Consider the following 16,349-nt stretch of genomic DNA (forward strand, 5'->3'; position numbering starts at 1 on the left):
ATACATGCTATTAATCTAAATTGAATACGCAACCTACAAACTCCCCATCTCCAGACCTCCAAAACGAAATTAATTCCGTCATCTTCGCATCCAAAATGAAGGGGGGCAATCCCACCTCTACGTAAGCAAAAAAAACAGGCGGGAATTGATCATCATTCGAAAGACCTTCAACAACTAAGATTTCTTTTTAACCCTAATATTAGATAATAAAAACACTTGATTTCAATATAAAGAAGACTCAAATTTTCGTTTGCTTTTTTCAAATTTCAATATTTAATTTGAAATGAATTTATAATCTATTAAAAAAATACCTTTGAAAGAGTACTCAATTTCCGCCTGTTTTTTCGCTTACGTAGAGCCCACCCCATGACTCAGAAGCGAAAAATTGCCTGACTCGCATTCGCTTACCATAAGGTCACGCCCCACCACGAAAAAAAAACTCTTCAAAAATTCTACCCGCCCCACTCTGTCAGTAATATAAACGCAAAAATGAGTGGGAACTTTAACAATTCAAGCAATCCTTCTATGGTGTAATGGTTAGCACGTCGGATTTTGATTCCGGAGATATTGGTTCGATTCCTATTAGAAGGTTCTCAATGAACATTCTATCCTTCCATACCCAGTTTGAACCTGGGATCACAGGGTTGCGTTTACTTTTTGCTTTCCTGAGATATACAGGAAATTCATCTTAGACACATATAGCTTTGGTCTCACGGCGACAGCTCACTTTTTTTTCCTTGTCTAGATGTTTTTGTTCCTGATATTGAATATTGCTCAAGACTTTCGATTTTCGATTTTTTCGTTTACTTGGCCATTGGCCTCATTGAGCAACCGTAGCAGTCCAACAATATCAGGGTTTGAATATCTAAAAGCAATTAGAAATTTGAAAATAGTTGTATATTATAATCAAATTCAATATCTCAAATAATCTGAATATTCTATTTGATTTGGGGATTTGATAATCTTCATTGTTGGACTACAGTCCGAAATATTGAACGCCCTGATTTGCATATACATTTTCTTTACAAATCTTCTTCCTGGCCTTCATCATCGTCTAGTTTCTTGCCATCAACATCAATCTTCATAAAGATTGTAGACAAACCGGCCAGAAAATAACATATCTATCGTTATCTTTTATCAGTACATTCATTCTACAAGTTGTGTTTATTTGCAAATTTAAGAAGTAAAAGAGTACTCACAGCAGCAACAAAAAAAGGTAACGCATGCCAAAAAGATGGTAGGCGTAAGGTTGCCGCAAATATGTGTTGCATGGAAGGATCATTGATAGCATGACCGAGATTTTCGAGCACGGCTATCGAGGCGTAGAGGGTAGCGAGGGAGGAGGCGGGAATAAAATGGGATATTAGGGAAAGGGTTGAGACTCGGGATCCGACTGAGAGGAGTTGTTAGAACTTATCTGTGGTTTTGGAGAGTAATTTGGATGCTGAAATTAGAGAAGTGGAAGAGAAGAGTACGTACAGCCTGTGGCGAAGATAGAAACACCTATTTCAAGTTAGACATTATAATCCATCTCCAAGGAAGGAGGTATCATACCAACTGGAATCCACCCACTCGTCGGTGCTAACCCAATAGCAAGAGAACCCATCAAAAGAAAACATACACTAATCCTCATCAGTGCCAAATCAATTTTCTCAGATCTCACATGATATCTCGCTTTTATCCAAATAGTTATCCTCGGGATCAGGAAAAGGAATAGGAAGATATTGATAATAGCTGTTTCAGTGTAGAACATTGCTCCTTGAGATATCTTGGTATTGAAACAGACTGACGAATATTGGATCAAGATATTGAGAGTTGTGTATCTGAGGGTTCCGACTAGGAAGACTGGGATGCAGAGGAGAACGTTGGGTTGTATCATGGCGTGGCGGATGGTAGCGAGAATGATAGTCTTGGGGATAGTTGTAAGATGTCTTGATTGTAGTCGTGTTGGGGATGAAGGTGAGGATATTGAAGGTGAGGATATTGAAGGTGAGGATGGTTCCGGTGGCGACGACGATTGACTAAATGGTACCAGCCACAACAAAAGTAATCCTAGGGTTACAGATCCCATTGCCATACTACAGGCAATCCAAGGAGAAATGTCTATCGTGACAGAAGCTACATATGACCCAATGAGCTCTGCAATATAGAATGCCGAGAAGATATAGTAAAATGCATAGCTCCTATTACAAACAGCAGTTAGTCTGAAATATTCACCCAACTATACATACTGTTCACCTTTTATCTTCCGGTATCAGGGAAGAAGCCATCGCCCACATAAATGCTGCACTTGAGTATAAACCTCCTCCACATAAAAGGAACAGTGAAGACAACCATACCCAACGCAAATCGAAGATCTTTGGGTATGCACCTTATGAGATGCAGAGATTAGCAACATTTGAAGGCAACAAAGCAAAGTAGCAGAATACATACAAACAACAAATATTTCCACCAAAGATAATCCAACTCCAATTAAAGATAGCGCCATGATCTTTCTCCTTCCATATCGATCTCCCAAGTTGCCAATCGGAATCGCTACTAGTAAAACTATATACCTATCAGCATTTACCCTCTTTTAAAGAAACGAAAAATATACCAGGCACCGTATCTCCAAAACTTTTCCATCCCCTAATCGTCGCTAACGGACCCTGAATCTCGGGTATTTTACACATTTCTGAAATAATTTCCGGATTATTTAATCTTAAGCTTGGCTTTGGAAAATTGTAATAAGAGTGACAGAGGGAAGATTCGAAGAGGGAGATGAGGGGGGCTACGAGGACCATTTCGCAGAAGGCGATGAGGAAGTGGAGGGTCATGAAGTAGAGGATGAGGGTTGGGAGGGAGGGAGAGGTGGGGGGAGGAGGAGGGTCATGGGGATGATGGTGGGTGGAGATAAGGGGGGAAGTCTCATTAGGTGGAACAGTGGATGGGGGGGTTTGTTTTGGAGAGAGGGGGGAAGAGGGCGGCATCGCTTGTATGATATGTTGTGTTATGTGAATTGTGATACGTGAGAAGACTGTAGGGAGATAGGAATGGAAATGTGTGGCTGATTAACTTCGTTTGCGCCACAATGTGGTTCTCGTTGTGGCGTTGAGTGTATCATACTGTAGGTAACCAGGTGCCACATTGTAGACGTCCGAAACTGGCTTCCGATACTCATAACTTGTGAGTAATCCAGGTGATTCTGCTAAGTTACGGGATAATCGTTCAGTATCCATGGAGTTTAAAAAGCACTTGAGTTCGCAAGGGAGATGTGGTATTATCCATGTATTCAAGGATAACCGATAGCTCACCGGGAAGTTAGCACAAATACTGGTTCACATCCATCCACTAACATTAGCCAACATCACCAACGTTGGCTAGAAAGACAGTCATTACAAATACTCTTCATAAAAGCAGAAAGATAAGAAGCGATGCCATTTGAATTGTACATATCATTACGTTGAAGCTCGCCCCGATCACTACGATTTTGAGAACGTCGAAAGTGTTGAAATCATATCGCAGGTATATATCTGTACTATCTCGGCCATCATTGAACACAGAAACAGGCTCTAGATTGTACAGTTCTCCTAACATGATCAGTACATATCATCTCCAACTGTTTGATCACTACGTCCCACTATTCTGCATGAAAGTGTAAGCAAAACCTACCTACTTATATACTCCCTTGTAACTCTCCATGTATCTTTCCACCAAGTTCTTCCTCTCCAGAAGCTCAAACTACATTACTTCATTTCCTTTCCCACGCAACGTCCATCTAAGCATTAAAAAAGAAAATGGATACCTCAAAGATTTACGACTTCATTATCGTAGGAGGCGGTACATCAGGTCTCGTAGTCGCCACTCGACTATCCGAAAATCCTGAAATCCAAGTTCTCGTTCTCGAGGCTGGCGGAAATCATTTGGAAAATCCACAGATAAACATTCCAGCACTTTGGCCCTCTTTGCTCGGTACAGAACTCGATTGGGCATTTAAAACTATTCCCCAGGTAATTTCCACCACGTCTTCCTTGAATCATTCAATGCTGATTGTTTGTGATAAAGAGTGAACTTGGAAATCGCACTATAGGCCTTCCTGGTGGTCGTCTCCTCGGTGGATCAAGTGCCATCAATGCGCAAGCTTTTATCGCTGCATCTAAAGTTGGACTTGACGCCTGGAAAGAGCTTGGGAATGAAGGATGGGATTGGGATTCCATGGAACCTTACTACAAAAAGTGTCATACTGTAGAAATCCCAAGCGACAAGTTGAGAAAGGAGTTGGGCTTAAATCACCTCACATCTTCAAACAACCCGGGGTCTGACGGTCCTATTCAAACGTCGTATCCTCCAAAAATGGATGCTGTCAGAAAAGCATGGGTTGATACCTTCAATGCTTTGAAGTATGAAATGTCTGAAAATGCATTTTCAGGATCTTCAATTGGTGGGTTTGTGAATAATTCGACAGTTAATGGCGTTACAAAGGAGCGGAGCTATTCAGCAAATGCTTACTTCAAACCCGTGCAAAGTCGATCCAATCTCCATCTCGTTACTGATGCTCTAGTTGAGAAAATCATTCTTGACAAGGAATCTGGGGAAAGCATTGCCAAAGGTGTTAAAGTCACTATCAAAGGCGTCGAACATATCTTTCAAGCCGGGAGGGAGGTCATAGTTGCAGCCGGCGCTTTGAATTCCCCAAAGATCTTAGAACTCTCGGGAATTGGTGATTCTGAACTTCTTCGCTCGCTCGGAATCGATGTATATGTCGACAATTCTAACGTGGGAGAAAATTTCCAAGACCATACATCAAGCGGAATGAGTTTCGAGGTAGTTGATGAAATACAGACACTAGATCCTCTGAACCACCAAGAACCAGAAGCCATAGCAGCTGCTATGTCCGCATATCAAACTGACAAAACTGGACCGTTTGCTGGTGCGGCAATATCGTCTTTTGCTTACATGCCTGTTCCAGACTTCCAGACACCCAAAGGCAAAGCCGAGTTGGATAATTTGCTGCTTACCTGCAGACCCGAGAAAGAGAGTGTAACGTTTGAATTTGCACGATCTGTTCTTTCTAGTGCAGACAAGAGTTCCGCTTGCTATTTCGTGTATGCAGCCCATGGAAACTTTGGATCTGACGCAAGCTCTGCAAAGAACGTCACCATTAGCCACGAGACTTGCAACTTTCTTACAATTGCTTGTGAACTTGGATATCCGCTTTCACGAGGCAGTGTTCATATTCAATCTTCGTCGGCATTGGATAATCCTATCATTGATCCCAAATATTTCAGCAATCCTATTGATCTTGATATCCATGCTAGATTCATACGATACATCCATAACATTGCTGTGACTGAGCCGATGGCTTCAATTCTCAAACCCGGCGGACATATCAGTCCAAGCTTTGCCGCATTTGGTACAGACTTGGAAGATGCCAAAGGATATGTCAGAAAAACTATGATTTCCGCGTGGCATCCTTGTGGCACTTGTGCGATGTTACCTTTGGAAGATGGTGGTGTTTTGAACCAAAAGCTGGTGGTTTATGGCACCAAAAACATCAGGGTTGTCGATGCAAGTATGATACCTTTGATTCCGAGAGGAAATCTACAATCTACTGTCTATGCTGTAGCTGAAAGAGCAGCTGATTTGATCAAGTTGGATCATAATATCTAGAAATGCTTTAGCTGTCTTGATTGTTCATTCAATAATATCCTGCGACTTGATAACCTTGGAATATTATACTTTTAGACCTAATGGCTAGCCATTTACCTTTTAAATCCGAGAACATCTTCGCACCGTGAATATAACATGTCGCTCCGGAACCTTTCGTACGGTGATAATGTGGTTCTATTCCAAGCAAGCCTACTTTAAATAGACCTTAAAAGAAGCCTTTGTAACTCTTAATGTAACCATGCTGGCAACATCACAACATTATCGAGTGAGACAACAAGAATTAATAGTAGGGTTAAGTCCATTCTTTCGTAATATCAAAAATCATTTTTCTTATATTGTAAGAAAAGTCCTCTTGATTTCCAAATTACATATAAAGAAGCTCCCACCCAATGACGTAGCTCGCGTAAGTGGGGTCTTTCTAATCGCGTCCCCCTCATCTCCTCACAATTCCACTCGACAACATCAAATACGCGTTCTCAGCCCGCGTATTCTAGCCTCCCGGGATAAAATCCAAAAATGTCTCTCCCTCGCGTATCCCTCTCTTCATTTCTATCCTCCGCCAAAGCTGCCCTAAACGGCGCATTGAAAGGCGGGGGAAAAGTTAATTTTGTCGTGGGTAATGAATCGGCTGGTATGTACCATTTGATCCCTTCTTGTAATACTCCGGGGAAAGATGTTAGCGGAAGCAGCTCGATACAATTGGTGACTAGCATAAGATCGTCCACATAACTAACACACACAGTAACTAGATCTCGATTCCCTCTGTAGCGCCATACTCCTAGCCTATCTACGTACATACTCCCCTCTCAACCATAGCAAATCCCTCTACATCCCTCTGTCGAATCTGCCCCGTGCGGATTTAGGATTGAGGCCGGAATTACATCCAATTCTGAAGAAAGCAAGAGTCAATGTGGGAGAATTGATTAGTCTGGATGATTTGAGAGAACACGGCTCAAAGTCGTCGCAGTTGACAATATTGAAACCAGATGATACGAGATGGATATTGGTAGATCATAATGCGTTACAGGGGGAATTAGGTAGAATATATGAGGGGAGAGTCAGAGGGTGTATAGATCATCATGATGAAGAGGGGAAGGTTCCCACAAAGGAAATCTGTGAGAAGGAGGGGGAAATGAGGATTGTAGAGAAGAGTGGAAGTTGTGCGAGTTTGGTCGTTGCATGGGCGCGAGGTGGCTGGGCAGAGATGAGGAGAGGAGATGGAGTAGGCGGAGAAAGAGATATCAGGTAAGTTTGCGCTCTACAATATCCAGTTCTATCTTGATAATCGACATATCTCATACCGTTCTCGCTCTCACCCACAATCTTACTTGATCAAACTAACCCCGATTTACAGTCAATGGGACGGTGAACTAGCATATCTAGCACTAGGCCCAATCCTAATAGACACAAACAATCTCCAATCCGCCGACAAAACCTGCGAAAGCGACCGAGCCGCTGTCCAATTCCTCGAAGACCTAATCGCAAAAGATCCCAATACATCAAAATCACCCTGGAACCGAGACGAATATTTCTCCACAATGACTGCCGCGAAAGAAGACATCGGAGATATGGAATTACGAGATATATTACGAAAAGATTACAAAGAATGGCACGAAGGAGGACTGAACCTGGGTATAAGTGCCGTAGTTCAGGATTTCGACTTTCTCCTCGCGAAAGCGGGGAGTAGGGATAAGTTGCTTGAGGTACTTGGTGAGTGGGCAAAGGAAAGAACTTTGGATATTTGTGCGGTGATGACAACGAGCAATAAGGATGGAGTGTTTAGGAGGGAGCTTTTGGTATGGGGGTTGGGGAATAGAGGGGTAGAATGTTTGAGGAAGTTCAAGGGGGAAGGAGAGAAAAGATTTGGGTTAAAGATTTGGGGTCAAGGCATACTAAATGTCGATGAGGAGAAGGAGATTAGACATTGTTGGTGGCAAGAGAGGATTGAGCATAGTAGAAAGCAGGTTGCTCCTCTATTGAGACAATCGATGCTTTGATATCGAGCGGGTGACTTTATAGGTTCATGATTTGTTCTAGCCTGGGTGAACAGTGAATTGCATAGATTTAGAAGCGAGCACCATTGCCTACAGAATATCAACCCTACGTTGCAGATATATAGATATTAACATAGATTGCCGGAAGCGTTCCCGAGGAAATAGTTTCCACCATAAAGCATTAACAGGAACAATTTTATACCAACCACTGTATCACATAAGACGGCAAGATTGAATGTTGAAAAGGTATTGAGACAATTAAACTAGGCGCTGGATGTCTATCTATCATTAAAAGCGTCTTTGAGAATCATAAAAGTCGGTTCAAAACAGCTCGAGCTCATCTCAGAGAAACACACGCCAGAAAAGAAGCAAAAGATAATCACCAATCGCTAGAAAAAAACGCTGCCCCCAAAGAATCTCTTTTACCTAAATCGCGCGACCCTTCCCCTTCCCATTTCCTGCAAACCCCAATCCTGGGAAGGCCTCAGCCTCAGCTTCTTGTTTACTACGTTCCTCCGCTAGACTGAGTTGCAAAGCAAACTCAAGATCGTCTGACAACCGAGCATTCTTATCCATAGAATGTAACCCTTCATAACTGAATCTATTCTTGGATACCTGACTAGTCGATGGCGAAGTGGACTCTGACCGTCTTGTCTTTTTCTGTTTGTAAGTGAAATTGACATCATAATCACCAACACTTGGCGAATGCCCATTGTCACCAATTGCCTGACCTTCCATCAGAGAAAGACGTATAGCCTCCTCAAGATCATGGTCATAGTTAGGTTGAGGCTCTATAGCTGAAGTGGGTACTGTGGAATGACTTCTCGTGCTAGCTTCAGGCGTAATAGTTCCGAAACTATTCTCACCTTTGGTAGGAGAATTCTCGCCAGTGTCTGCAAAATATCCAGCTTCACTTATGCGGCGTTCTTCGTCATCTATAAGAGCTTGAGCAGACACCATTTCCGCATATTGTAAAGCTTCTTCTTCACTAAGGCCACCAAACCCAACACCAAATCGACCAGCGAGTCTCGCTGCCTCTTTAGCTTTTTCTTTCTTTTCTTGATCGAGTTCTTGTTGTTCTAATGCAATTTGACTCAACAAAGCTCCTCTACCAGTATTACTAAATCGATCAGTTGCTCCATTACTACCACGTTCGCCACGGCGAAGCCTTCGCTTTTTAGTTTGAAACTGATCTGCGGCAGAGGAGCTGTAGTGCCAATATCGAAGATGAGTACCAAGTGAAACCATACCACGCAGGATTGTTGGATCAGGATCGAGAACGACAGCACCAGCTGCGTAAAGATTGATGCCAACTCCATGAATTCTTGCCTCTGCTTGGATCAATCGACGTCGAGCACGCGAAGAAAAGCGAGAGTGGAGAGTGCGAACAGGTTGATTGGATGATGCAAGAGGATCCCACGCCTGTACGAGGCCATCATTACCACCATGAACAACAAACAATGCGGAAATTGCCAAACATGATATTTGAGGCGATTCTGTGACGATAGTACGGATTGGATGTAGCTCATTGACCACCTGAGGATTTGCAGATTGAGGACCTCGCATATTCCACAAAATGATTTGGCCTATCTTGGTACCAACAGCCAAATACCTTGCGCGATAACCGGGGATGCTAGTCGAGGACGTCTCATCAGACGGTGTCTCTGGAAAGGTAGTAAAATTTGTTTTCCCATTTACAGTATGTAATGGATCTTCGGCAATGGTGAGTAGGGCATATGTTGATAGGTCTATAGCAGAAGTGGTAATCTCAATGCCAGGATATGACTTCAGAGATAGCAAGGAACTCCGCCATTCTTCGTCCATGGGAGCCTCCGCATTCTCAGATGGCTGAGAAACATTTGTCATGGGTGATATTGGTGAATTTGGAGAAGTGAGCTCCTCTGATTTGATTTTTGATACATTTCCAAATATCGAGGGTATTTGGGTTGGCTCGGATGATACTGGTGGTGTTGCTGGAGCAGTTCTTGGCAATGTGAATCCGTCAAGTGACGATTGTTCGACTTTACATCTTGTGTATCGCTTTATTTCGGCTTGTTCTCCAGGATTGATCCCACAACCAATGACAAAAACACTCTCACCTGCTCCGTTACCATCATCACCACTAAAGTCAACTTCAAGTCTTCGACGCATATCCCAGCCATCACAAATAGTTCGAAAATGTGATGGACGATACCTCAGGAATTTTTCGATTTCACGAGTTTCTGCCTTGAGCTGTTGTTTAGAGAGATTCATAGAAGTGCAAGAAGATTTAGGAGAGTAGCTGCCGTGAATTTCAGCTTGTTGCCATGGATCATCGCGTGCTATACGGCGGGAAGCTTCCACCACCTGCCAGTATACTGTACGGCCAGCAATCCATGCTTCCCTACCCAGATCATCTTCATTTGAAGATGCATCAGATGGATGATGTGTAGGTACTTCTGTTAAGTAAAATACTTCGCCTAAAGCGTTGAGTGCAACAGCCCAAGTTCGACGTGATGTTTTGCGTGAGATGCTATAAGAATCATCCACGCTTATTGCAACTATGGGTACACCAGGGGAGGGAATCCATCGTGCCATCACCTGACCAGCCTTAGCTTTAGGGTTTTCAGTACCGAGACCATAAGCAGTGATCACGCCAAGTGTCGATCCAGTCATGATTCCAATAACACCATTGGTAACTTTGGGTACAGATGAAGACTTAGCGATCCAAATAGATGACATTGCCTCGGTGAGGGGAGGTATGTCTGGGATACCAAATTCTGCATCGGCCAAACTTGGTGGTGAATGTTCTAAAAAGCGACCACGCATTTCATTTGGTGCTCTGTAGTAAGCCGAACCTCCAGGAAACCCTTCTCCATATACCATTCCAAAAGGTTGACTGACATCCATAACATTTGGAAGACCAGCAGGACCATCTCCAAGACCAAATGGAACATCGCCTGGAAAGAGATCTGCGAATTGAGGCATTGGTTGAGGATCAGTCAAACCCCAAGGATCAATTCTTCCAAGTTTAGGATCACTGCTACCAGCAGACCCAGTTTCATCAGTACCATGAATAAAACGTGGATATTTCTTTCCTTGTCCAAATGTGCCATGAATGTGATTGATGGATGTGAATAATTCCGAGGTATATGTAGTCACAGCACTTGCATTTCCCATACCATTTGCTCGACTTGAGTTACTTTGTTCAACTCCTTGAGCAGGTTTTCCTCTTCCAAGACTTCGTAAGAGCCGTGTTCGAAGCACATATTCGCTCCTCCAACTTGCCAAACCTGTCAGTCGCGTAAAAAATCGTTGTTCGCGGAATTGTTCTCTTTCATCGTCATCTCCAATATGATCTGATCTAATGGGTGACGTCTCTGTAACATCTTGGCCTGGGAAATATCTCGAAAATGCAACGCGCCATGCATGAGGTGTAGTGACTAAATTGTAAAATCGACGCGATACAAGTGAGACTGCAGATAAAGACGACGCAGGCAAATGCGATAAAATATGAGTCAGAACCTCTGTAAAAGAAATTGTATTAGAAAATCAATTTATTTCGGGATCATGATTGAAAATACCATTTGGAAAATTCTCTAGTTGCGGACCTTCCTCGCCCGTACTACCTTTCTTCTTCACCACCTTAAATCCAGGCCCCTCAGGTTGTTTTTTGGGTGGACTAGGAGCAAGTGCGTTTTCATACTCGGCAATTCGTTGATAAGATGGTCTTGGGCGATTCTCGAGATTGGTGTCCAAGTTCAATCCACGCAGTGCCTCATCCACACCATTGAGTGGCGATCGCCATCCTGATCCTGCTCTTGACGAACTTGTTGAAGGGGTTGAGCTTGCCGTTGAGCCATCAAGTCCATTTCGAGGACTGACCAGCTCACTGGACTGGATTTGCGGAGAGTGAATGCCATGATTAGAGGTATTGGGTAAATCTGACGGGTTTTCGAAGGTAAGAATGCTGTTAAAATTATCGGGAGGCGATGGCTGCATAAAATTGAACGTGAAGGGGTGGGGTATAAGGGTTTGACTGAGCCAGTATATCCGGTCAGTCTATTATTGAGTTGAGTAGTCGACGGTGTCGTGATGTTTCGAACGTTTGTGTGAATGTTGTAGTTTCTTTTGCTTTTGGATTTGAATCTTACTGAACGGGGGGTTATGTATGTTTCTCGTTTCGGTATCTATCACATAAAATCGGAGTCATGCAATTTCCATGTGCAAGGTGACGTCCCTCAGCATCTTTACTATATATGCCTGAGGTTTTGATAAACACACCCCACCACGTGCCCACATCATCGACAGCCGAGACAGCCCCTCAGCCCTTGATTTCACAACCACCTTGAATCTGAACAATATAAATTATTTGGATTACCATCATCTGCATGAAAAGCTGTAGAATTCGGCTTTCGCTCTCAATCATGCTCCAGCTCTAACTTCTACTGAATTGAACACTGGAAGAACGTATGAACGCTATTTACGAATTGTTGTATGCGTTACATCCATCTGGTCTCAAATCTATACAAACCCTTACAAATTTCGACGTATGAGCATAATGAAGATTCTTTTGGGTATTTTGAAAGATTAATTTGGTATCATCATTATTGTAATATCACTAAGAAGTCTTCGTATATGACATAAGTACATTTCCAAGAAACGTATCTATCTACCCATCCCACCCAATTTTCCACCTGACTTTTTCATAACTCCTAAAACTCCATGTTGAAACATTATCTCATTTTTCAGTTAAGTCATCATCATAATGAGACCAAGAGTGATGCATCCGTATATTTCAAATGGAGCATTGATCCTCCCAGCGTCGCTCTCTTGATCTGTGGATGTCACCGCTCCAGATGTCGTCGTTGTAGAGGTAGACATGTATGTTGAGTCTTCGCCTGTAGTTTTGAACTTTGATCCTTTACTTGTACTTGTATAGATATCCTGCATCGAGGAAGATTCAGAGACACCTGTAAATGTGGTCTTTGAGAACTCAACGCCATTACTTCCAATTTCTATAGTTTGTTGATTGAAAGTATGGCTAGTAGGTGTTACTCCTGGTCCAAAAGTAAAGGTTGTTCCATCTATAACTGCTAGACTTGATCCAATTTGCGTGAATGTGACATCTGAAATTGTGACAGGATGTGTCGCAAGAATGAGAGGGTATGTTAAAGTTGTACCAGCAAGTATCAGGCCGCTCTGATCTGCAGATATACTTTCCCCACTGATCACTGTCTTGGTAGGAGTAGCACCAGGTCCAATATTGAACATAATGCTGGATACAATTACGATTGATGAACCTACTTCCATCACCGAGAGGCCGCCAACTATTCCAATTTGATTTCCTGATCTTGAGTTACCTCCTAAAGTCGTTTGTGCAAAGACCACTCCACTAGGGTAGATAACTATTGTTTGTCCATTGAATACATCAGTTTGAATGGCCAATCCTGATCCGTAAGTAAACGTTGAAGACCCAATATATGCCAACGAATTTCCAACACTTATGGGCTCACCACCGATAATCACATGGTTCGTAGGTTCAACAAGTAAAGGCGCCAGAGTCGTGTGCGCAAATTGGATTCCAGCAACACCAATCGTGATTGTCTGGGTGTTTATAACAGTCACTACTTGAGGAGCTCCTGAACCTATTGAATAGCTCTTACCATTCACGACAGCAACAGATTCTCCTAGTTTTACCGAAATATTATCTACTAGAGTTGAAATTGCTGATATTTCGATACTGACTCCTCCTGAATTGGCAGTCAGGCCTAGTGATGTCCCTGAAAAGAGAGTTGGATCTGGTTGTGGTTGCATACTCTTCGACCCTGGATCTCCTGAATTGGCAGTCAGGCCTGGTAATGTCCCTGAAGAATGAGTTGGATCTGGTTGTGGTTGCATACTCTTCGACCCTGGATCTGCTGAATTGGTAGTCGGAGTTGGCGATTTCCCCAGACTACCTACCCTGGAAGCTGAAGTTGGATTTGATTGCGATTGCATACTCGTTGCCCCTGGATTGGTGGATTGGATAGTTCTATATGAACTTGGTAATGTCAATGTTGTTCCTGGGCCTATTACTTGAGATGGATTAACCGTAAATGTATGTCCCTTCTGCTTAATGGTTAAAGGTGAATTTTGTCTTTTAATCGTATGTCCATTTATAATAACATTGTTCGGTGTCAAGATAACTGGGACTCCAAGGACTACCACTGAAGTTTTAGAAGACGAAGGTGATCCAATATCATCGTTAGATTCTGCATCAGGATTCTCTACACTGTTTGATTCGGGGCTTACTGCTTTACCCGAAGAGTCTGGTGTAGAAGTTGAGTTAAAAGTTGGTGTAGATGGCTTGCCAATTTTTGTTACTGGAATTCCCGGGAAATGTGGTGGAGTATAAGAGGCAAAAACAACCTGTGGATTCTTGCTTGTAACAACAACGGTTGTCGTCCTTATTTGTGAATAACTGGGAGACGCTAATGGCGACAGTGTTAGATATTCTCCTGTACTTGTTTCATTTGACTCTATCAGATTCGGGTCGGTATCATTGCCAAATGGAAATGATGGTAGCTCATATGCTGGTGATATCCCCGGTAGACAATAAGTTGGAGGTTTAAACTCTGGTATTGGGGTGTATGTTGCATTGCTAGCAAGTGTAATTGTTTTTGTGTTGGGTACCAGAATGAATTCATAATAGTCGTCGTCAGGGGAATCAAGAGCAATGCACGGATCCGTCTCGGGATCTAATTCAGGAGGTGTGACGGATGTGTTGAATATAGTATTGTTGAAAGTTCCCGTCTCACTGTGCCCGAAACTAGAAACCGTTTGGTGATGAAAAGATAATGTAGTCTTGTTTGGATTATTGATCAATTGTCTCGAGTTAGTGGGCGCAATGGGATAACCGAAGTTTGTGTTGAGTCCGAAAGTTGTTGAAGGAATGAGACTTTGAGACCGTAAAGTGGAATTAAGCGTTGATGTGAAGATAGAAGTCACGCTTATGACATTGCCTGGCCATTGAGATGTAGGATTGTTGACCGGAACTGTGTCGGATGTACCGCCACTGAGTATCCCAGACCATTGAGGCGTGTTAGTGACGGCAAGAGGATTGGTAGAGCTTTCATGTCTTGTAGTACCAATATTAGTCCAGGAAGTAGTAGGAGGGCTCAGCGTCGGCGACGGATAATTAGTTGTCTCGACGTCACTATAAATCGATGAAGATTCTGTTGATGATTCAAATAGTACACTTTTTGGATTGTAAATTGAAGATTGGTTAACTTGTGTAGTGTAAGACGTAGAAGTTATGCTAGAATTTGGAAAGTGTTGGAATTTTGCTTGCTTATATTAGTGATGTAGTCCTTGGGCAGATGGATTCAAGCGTACCTTGAGCAAAAACTTCAGAGCATTTAGTAAGGATGAAAGTCCATATGAAGATTGATTCATGACAAAGCATTGCTCCAGATCAACCCAGAAAATAGCTGATCTTGTCGATGCCTAATGCAATAGACAACAGTCAAAGCTTACCTGACTGTTCATGAGATTATAATACAAGAAAAAGAGCGTTTTCAGATCCAGCCCACGTAAGTGATAAGTAGAAGAAAGGCACAGTAAAACATTTCCAAAAACCAATGTACAGGGAAGAATGTCAAATTGCTGAATGTTCGAGAAGCTGGAATGAAGAATCATTCTTATTTGAACGGCTTCACCATTTTGCCAACATAATGATAAGGATAGAATAGGTAGTGCTTTGATCTTGACTCTAGTGCTGCTTGTACTAATGGATAGCAAGTGACTCGCCCACGGTATTTGAAGTATGAAAAAGGAGACGTGCCGGCCATGATGTTTTCAGGGTACAACTAGTAGCTTACAATGCTTTCATCAAACCCGCTACTATCTTTGAGCAAGCTATGCTTGAATAAATCCTGATATAGCATGCTAAGCATATATCATATCTCGTTTATGGAATGCAGCATGTTACCAAAGAATGTTGGTAGCATCACGGCTTTTTACAAAACAAGTTCGTATGATCGCCTCCTTCAAAAGCTTTGTTATTCTCTTTACAAAGTAGAGTTGTCGGATGTCGGATTTCGGATACAGGGAGATCGTCGAAATGCTAAAGTAGGCTCATGTCGTAAATGTAAGTACCTTTTAGTGCGAGTCCAATCCAGATATAGCTAAGCGACAAACTTTCCGCGAAATAAACTTTTACGCTTTGAACTGAAATGACGGAAAAGATATGAATCCTGAATTGACAAAATATTGAGAGCAGACAATTGATTGGGTAATCTCTCATACCCAAAAGAATTACTGGATGGTATATACATCTAGCACTTGCTACATTCAAGGCTGTAGGGGGTATCTACAATGTCGGTTATACTTGTGCTTTTGAACTACCACAAAGATAGTTTCCGTGGTTTCTTCAAAAGCTGGTAGCACAGATGAAATTTTTTTTAATGGCTCCAAGATAGTCTAGCAACTTCGCGAAGCCATAATATCATTGTGGCAAAATGCTAATCAAAAGCAAAGCCTATTGTGATCAAGTTCAACGCTATGAAGTTCTTTTATCTCTCCTTTTAGACTTTAGCGGATGGCAGTGGAAAGTCTAGCCAGTAATTTCATTCACTGTCGGTAAATATATGAATAAATTCTTTATTTAGGAACATTGCCTTGGAGAAGTACTGATATGGTATAATAATTCTGGTAAGGAAAAGCCAACAAGTCTTTCAAGAAATA

The 16,349-nt window shown here is 42.4% G+C and overlaps 5 protein-coding genes across 5 annotated transcripts; 2 read left to right on the plus strand and 3 right to left on the minus strand.

Annotated features, from left to right (window-relative positions):
* Positions 1-959: 959 nt before the first annotated feature.
* EAE98_012229 (uncharacterized protein) lies at positions 960-3,218 on the minus strand (the record flags this gene model as incomplete). The annotated part of the gene is made up of 7 exons (XM_038959854.1): positions 960-1,121; positions 1,200-1,393; positions 1,555-2,183; positions 2,239-2,371; positions 2,434-2,538; positions 2,597-3,016; positions 3,056-3,218. The coding sequence occupies 7 exons, from the start codon at positions 3,216-3,218 to the stop codon at positions 1,023-1,025; spliced, it is 1,743 nt and encodes a 580-aa protein (XP_038803794.1). The 3' UTR covers positions 960-1,022.
* A 558-nt stretch (positions 3,219-3,776) lies between these two features.
* On the plus strand, positions 3,777-5,649 carry EAE98_012230 (uncharacterized protein; the record flags this gene model as incomplete). The annotated part of the gene is made up of 2 exons (XM_038959855.1): positions 3,777-3,989; positions 4,045-5,649. 2 exons carry the CDS (start codon positions 3,777-3,779, stop codon positions 5,647-5,649), a joined length of 1,818 nt encoding a protein of 605 aa, XP_038803795.1.
* Positions 5,650-6,165: 516 nt separating this feature from the next.
* On the plus strand, positions 6,166-7,646 carry EAE98_012231 (uncharacterized protein; the record flags this gene model as incomplete). Its single annotated transcript, XM_038959856.1, has 3 exons — positions 6,166-6,280; positions 6,399-6,894; positions 7,004-7,646. 3 exons carry the CDS (start codon positions 6,166-6,168, stop codon positions 7,644-7,646), a joined length of 1,254 nt encoding a protein of 417 aa, XP_038803796.1.
* A 423-nt stretch (positions 7,647-8,069) lies between these two features.
* Positions 8,070-11,624, minus strand: EAE98_012232 (uncharacterized protein; the record flags this gene model as incomplete). The annotated part of the gene is made up of 2 exons (XM_038959857.1): positions 8,070-11,149; positions 11,207-11,624. 2 exons carry the CDS (start codon positions 11,622-11,624, stop codon positions 8,070-8,072), a joined length of 3,498 nt encoding a protein of 1,165 aa, XP_038803797.1.
* Positions 11,625-12,374: 750 nt separating this feature from the next.
* On the minus strand, positions 12,375-15,069 carry EAE98_012233 (uncharacterized protein; the record flags this gene model as incomplete). The annotated part of the gene is made up of 2 exons (XM_038959858.1): positions 12,375-14,950; positions 15,000-15,069. The coding sequence occupies 2 exons, from the start codon at positions 15,067-15,069 to the stop codon at positions 12,375-12,377; spliced, it is 2,646 nt and encodes an 881-aa protein (XP_038803798.1).
* Positions 15,070-16,349: the final 1,280 nt, after the last annotated feature.

The sequence above is a fragment of the Botrytis deweyae genome (genome assembly GCF_014898535.1).
Source record: "Botrytis deweyae strain B1 chromosome Unknown BDEW_061, whole genome shotgun sequence".
NCBI classification, from domain to species: Eukaryota; Fungi; Ascomycota; class Leotiomycetes; order Helotiales; family Sclerotiniaceae; genus Botrytis; species Botrytis deweyae.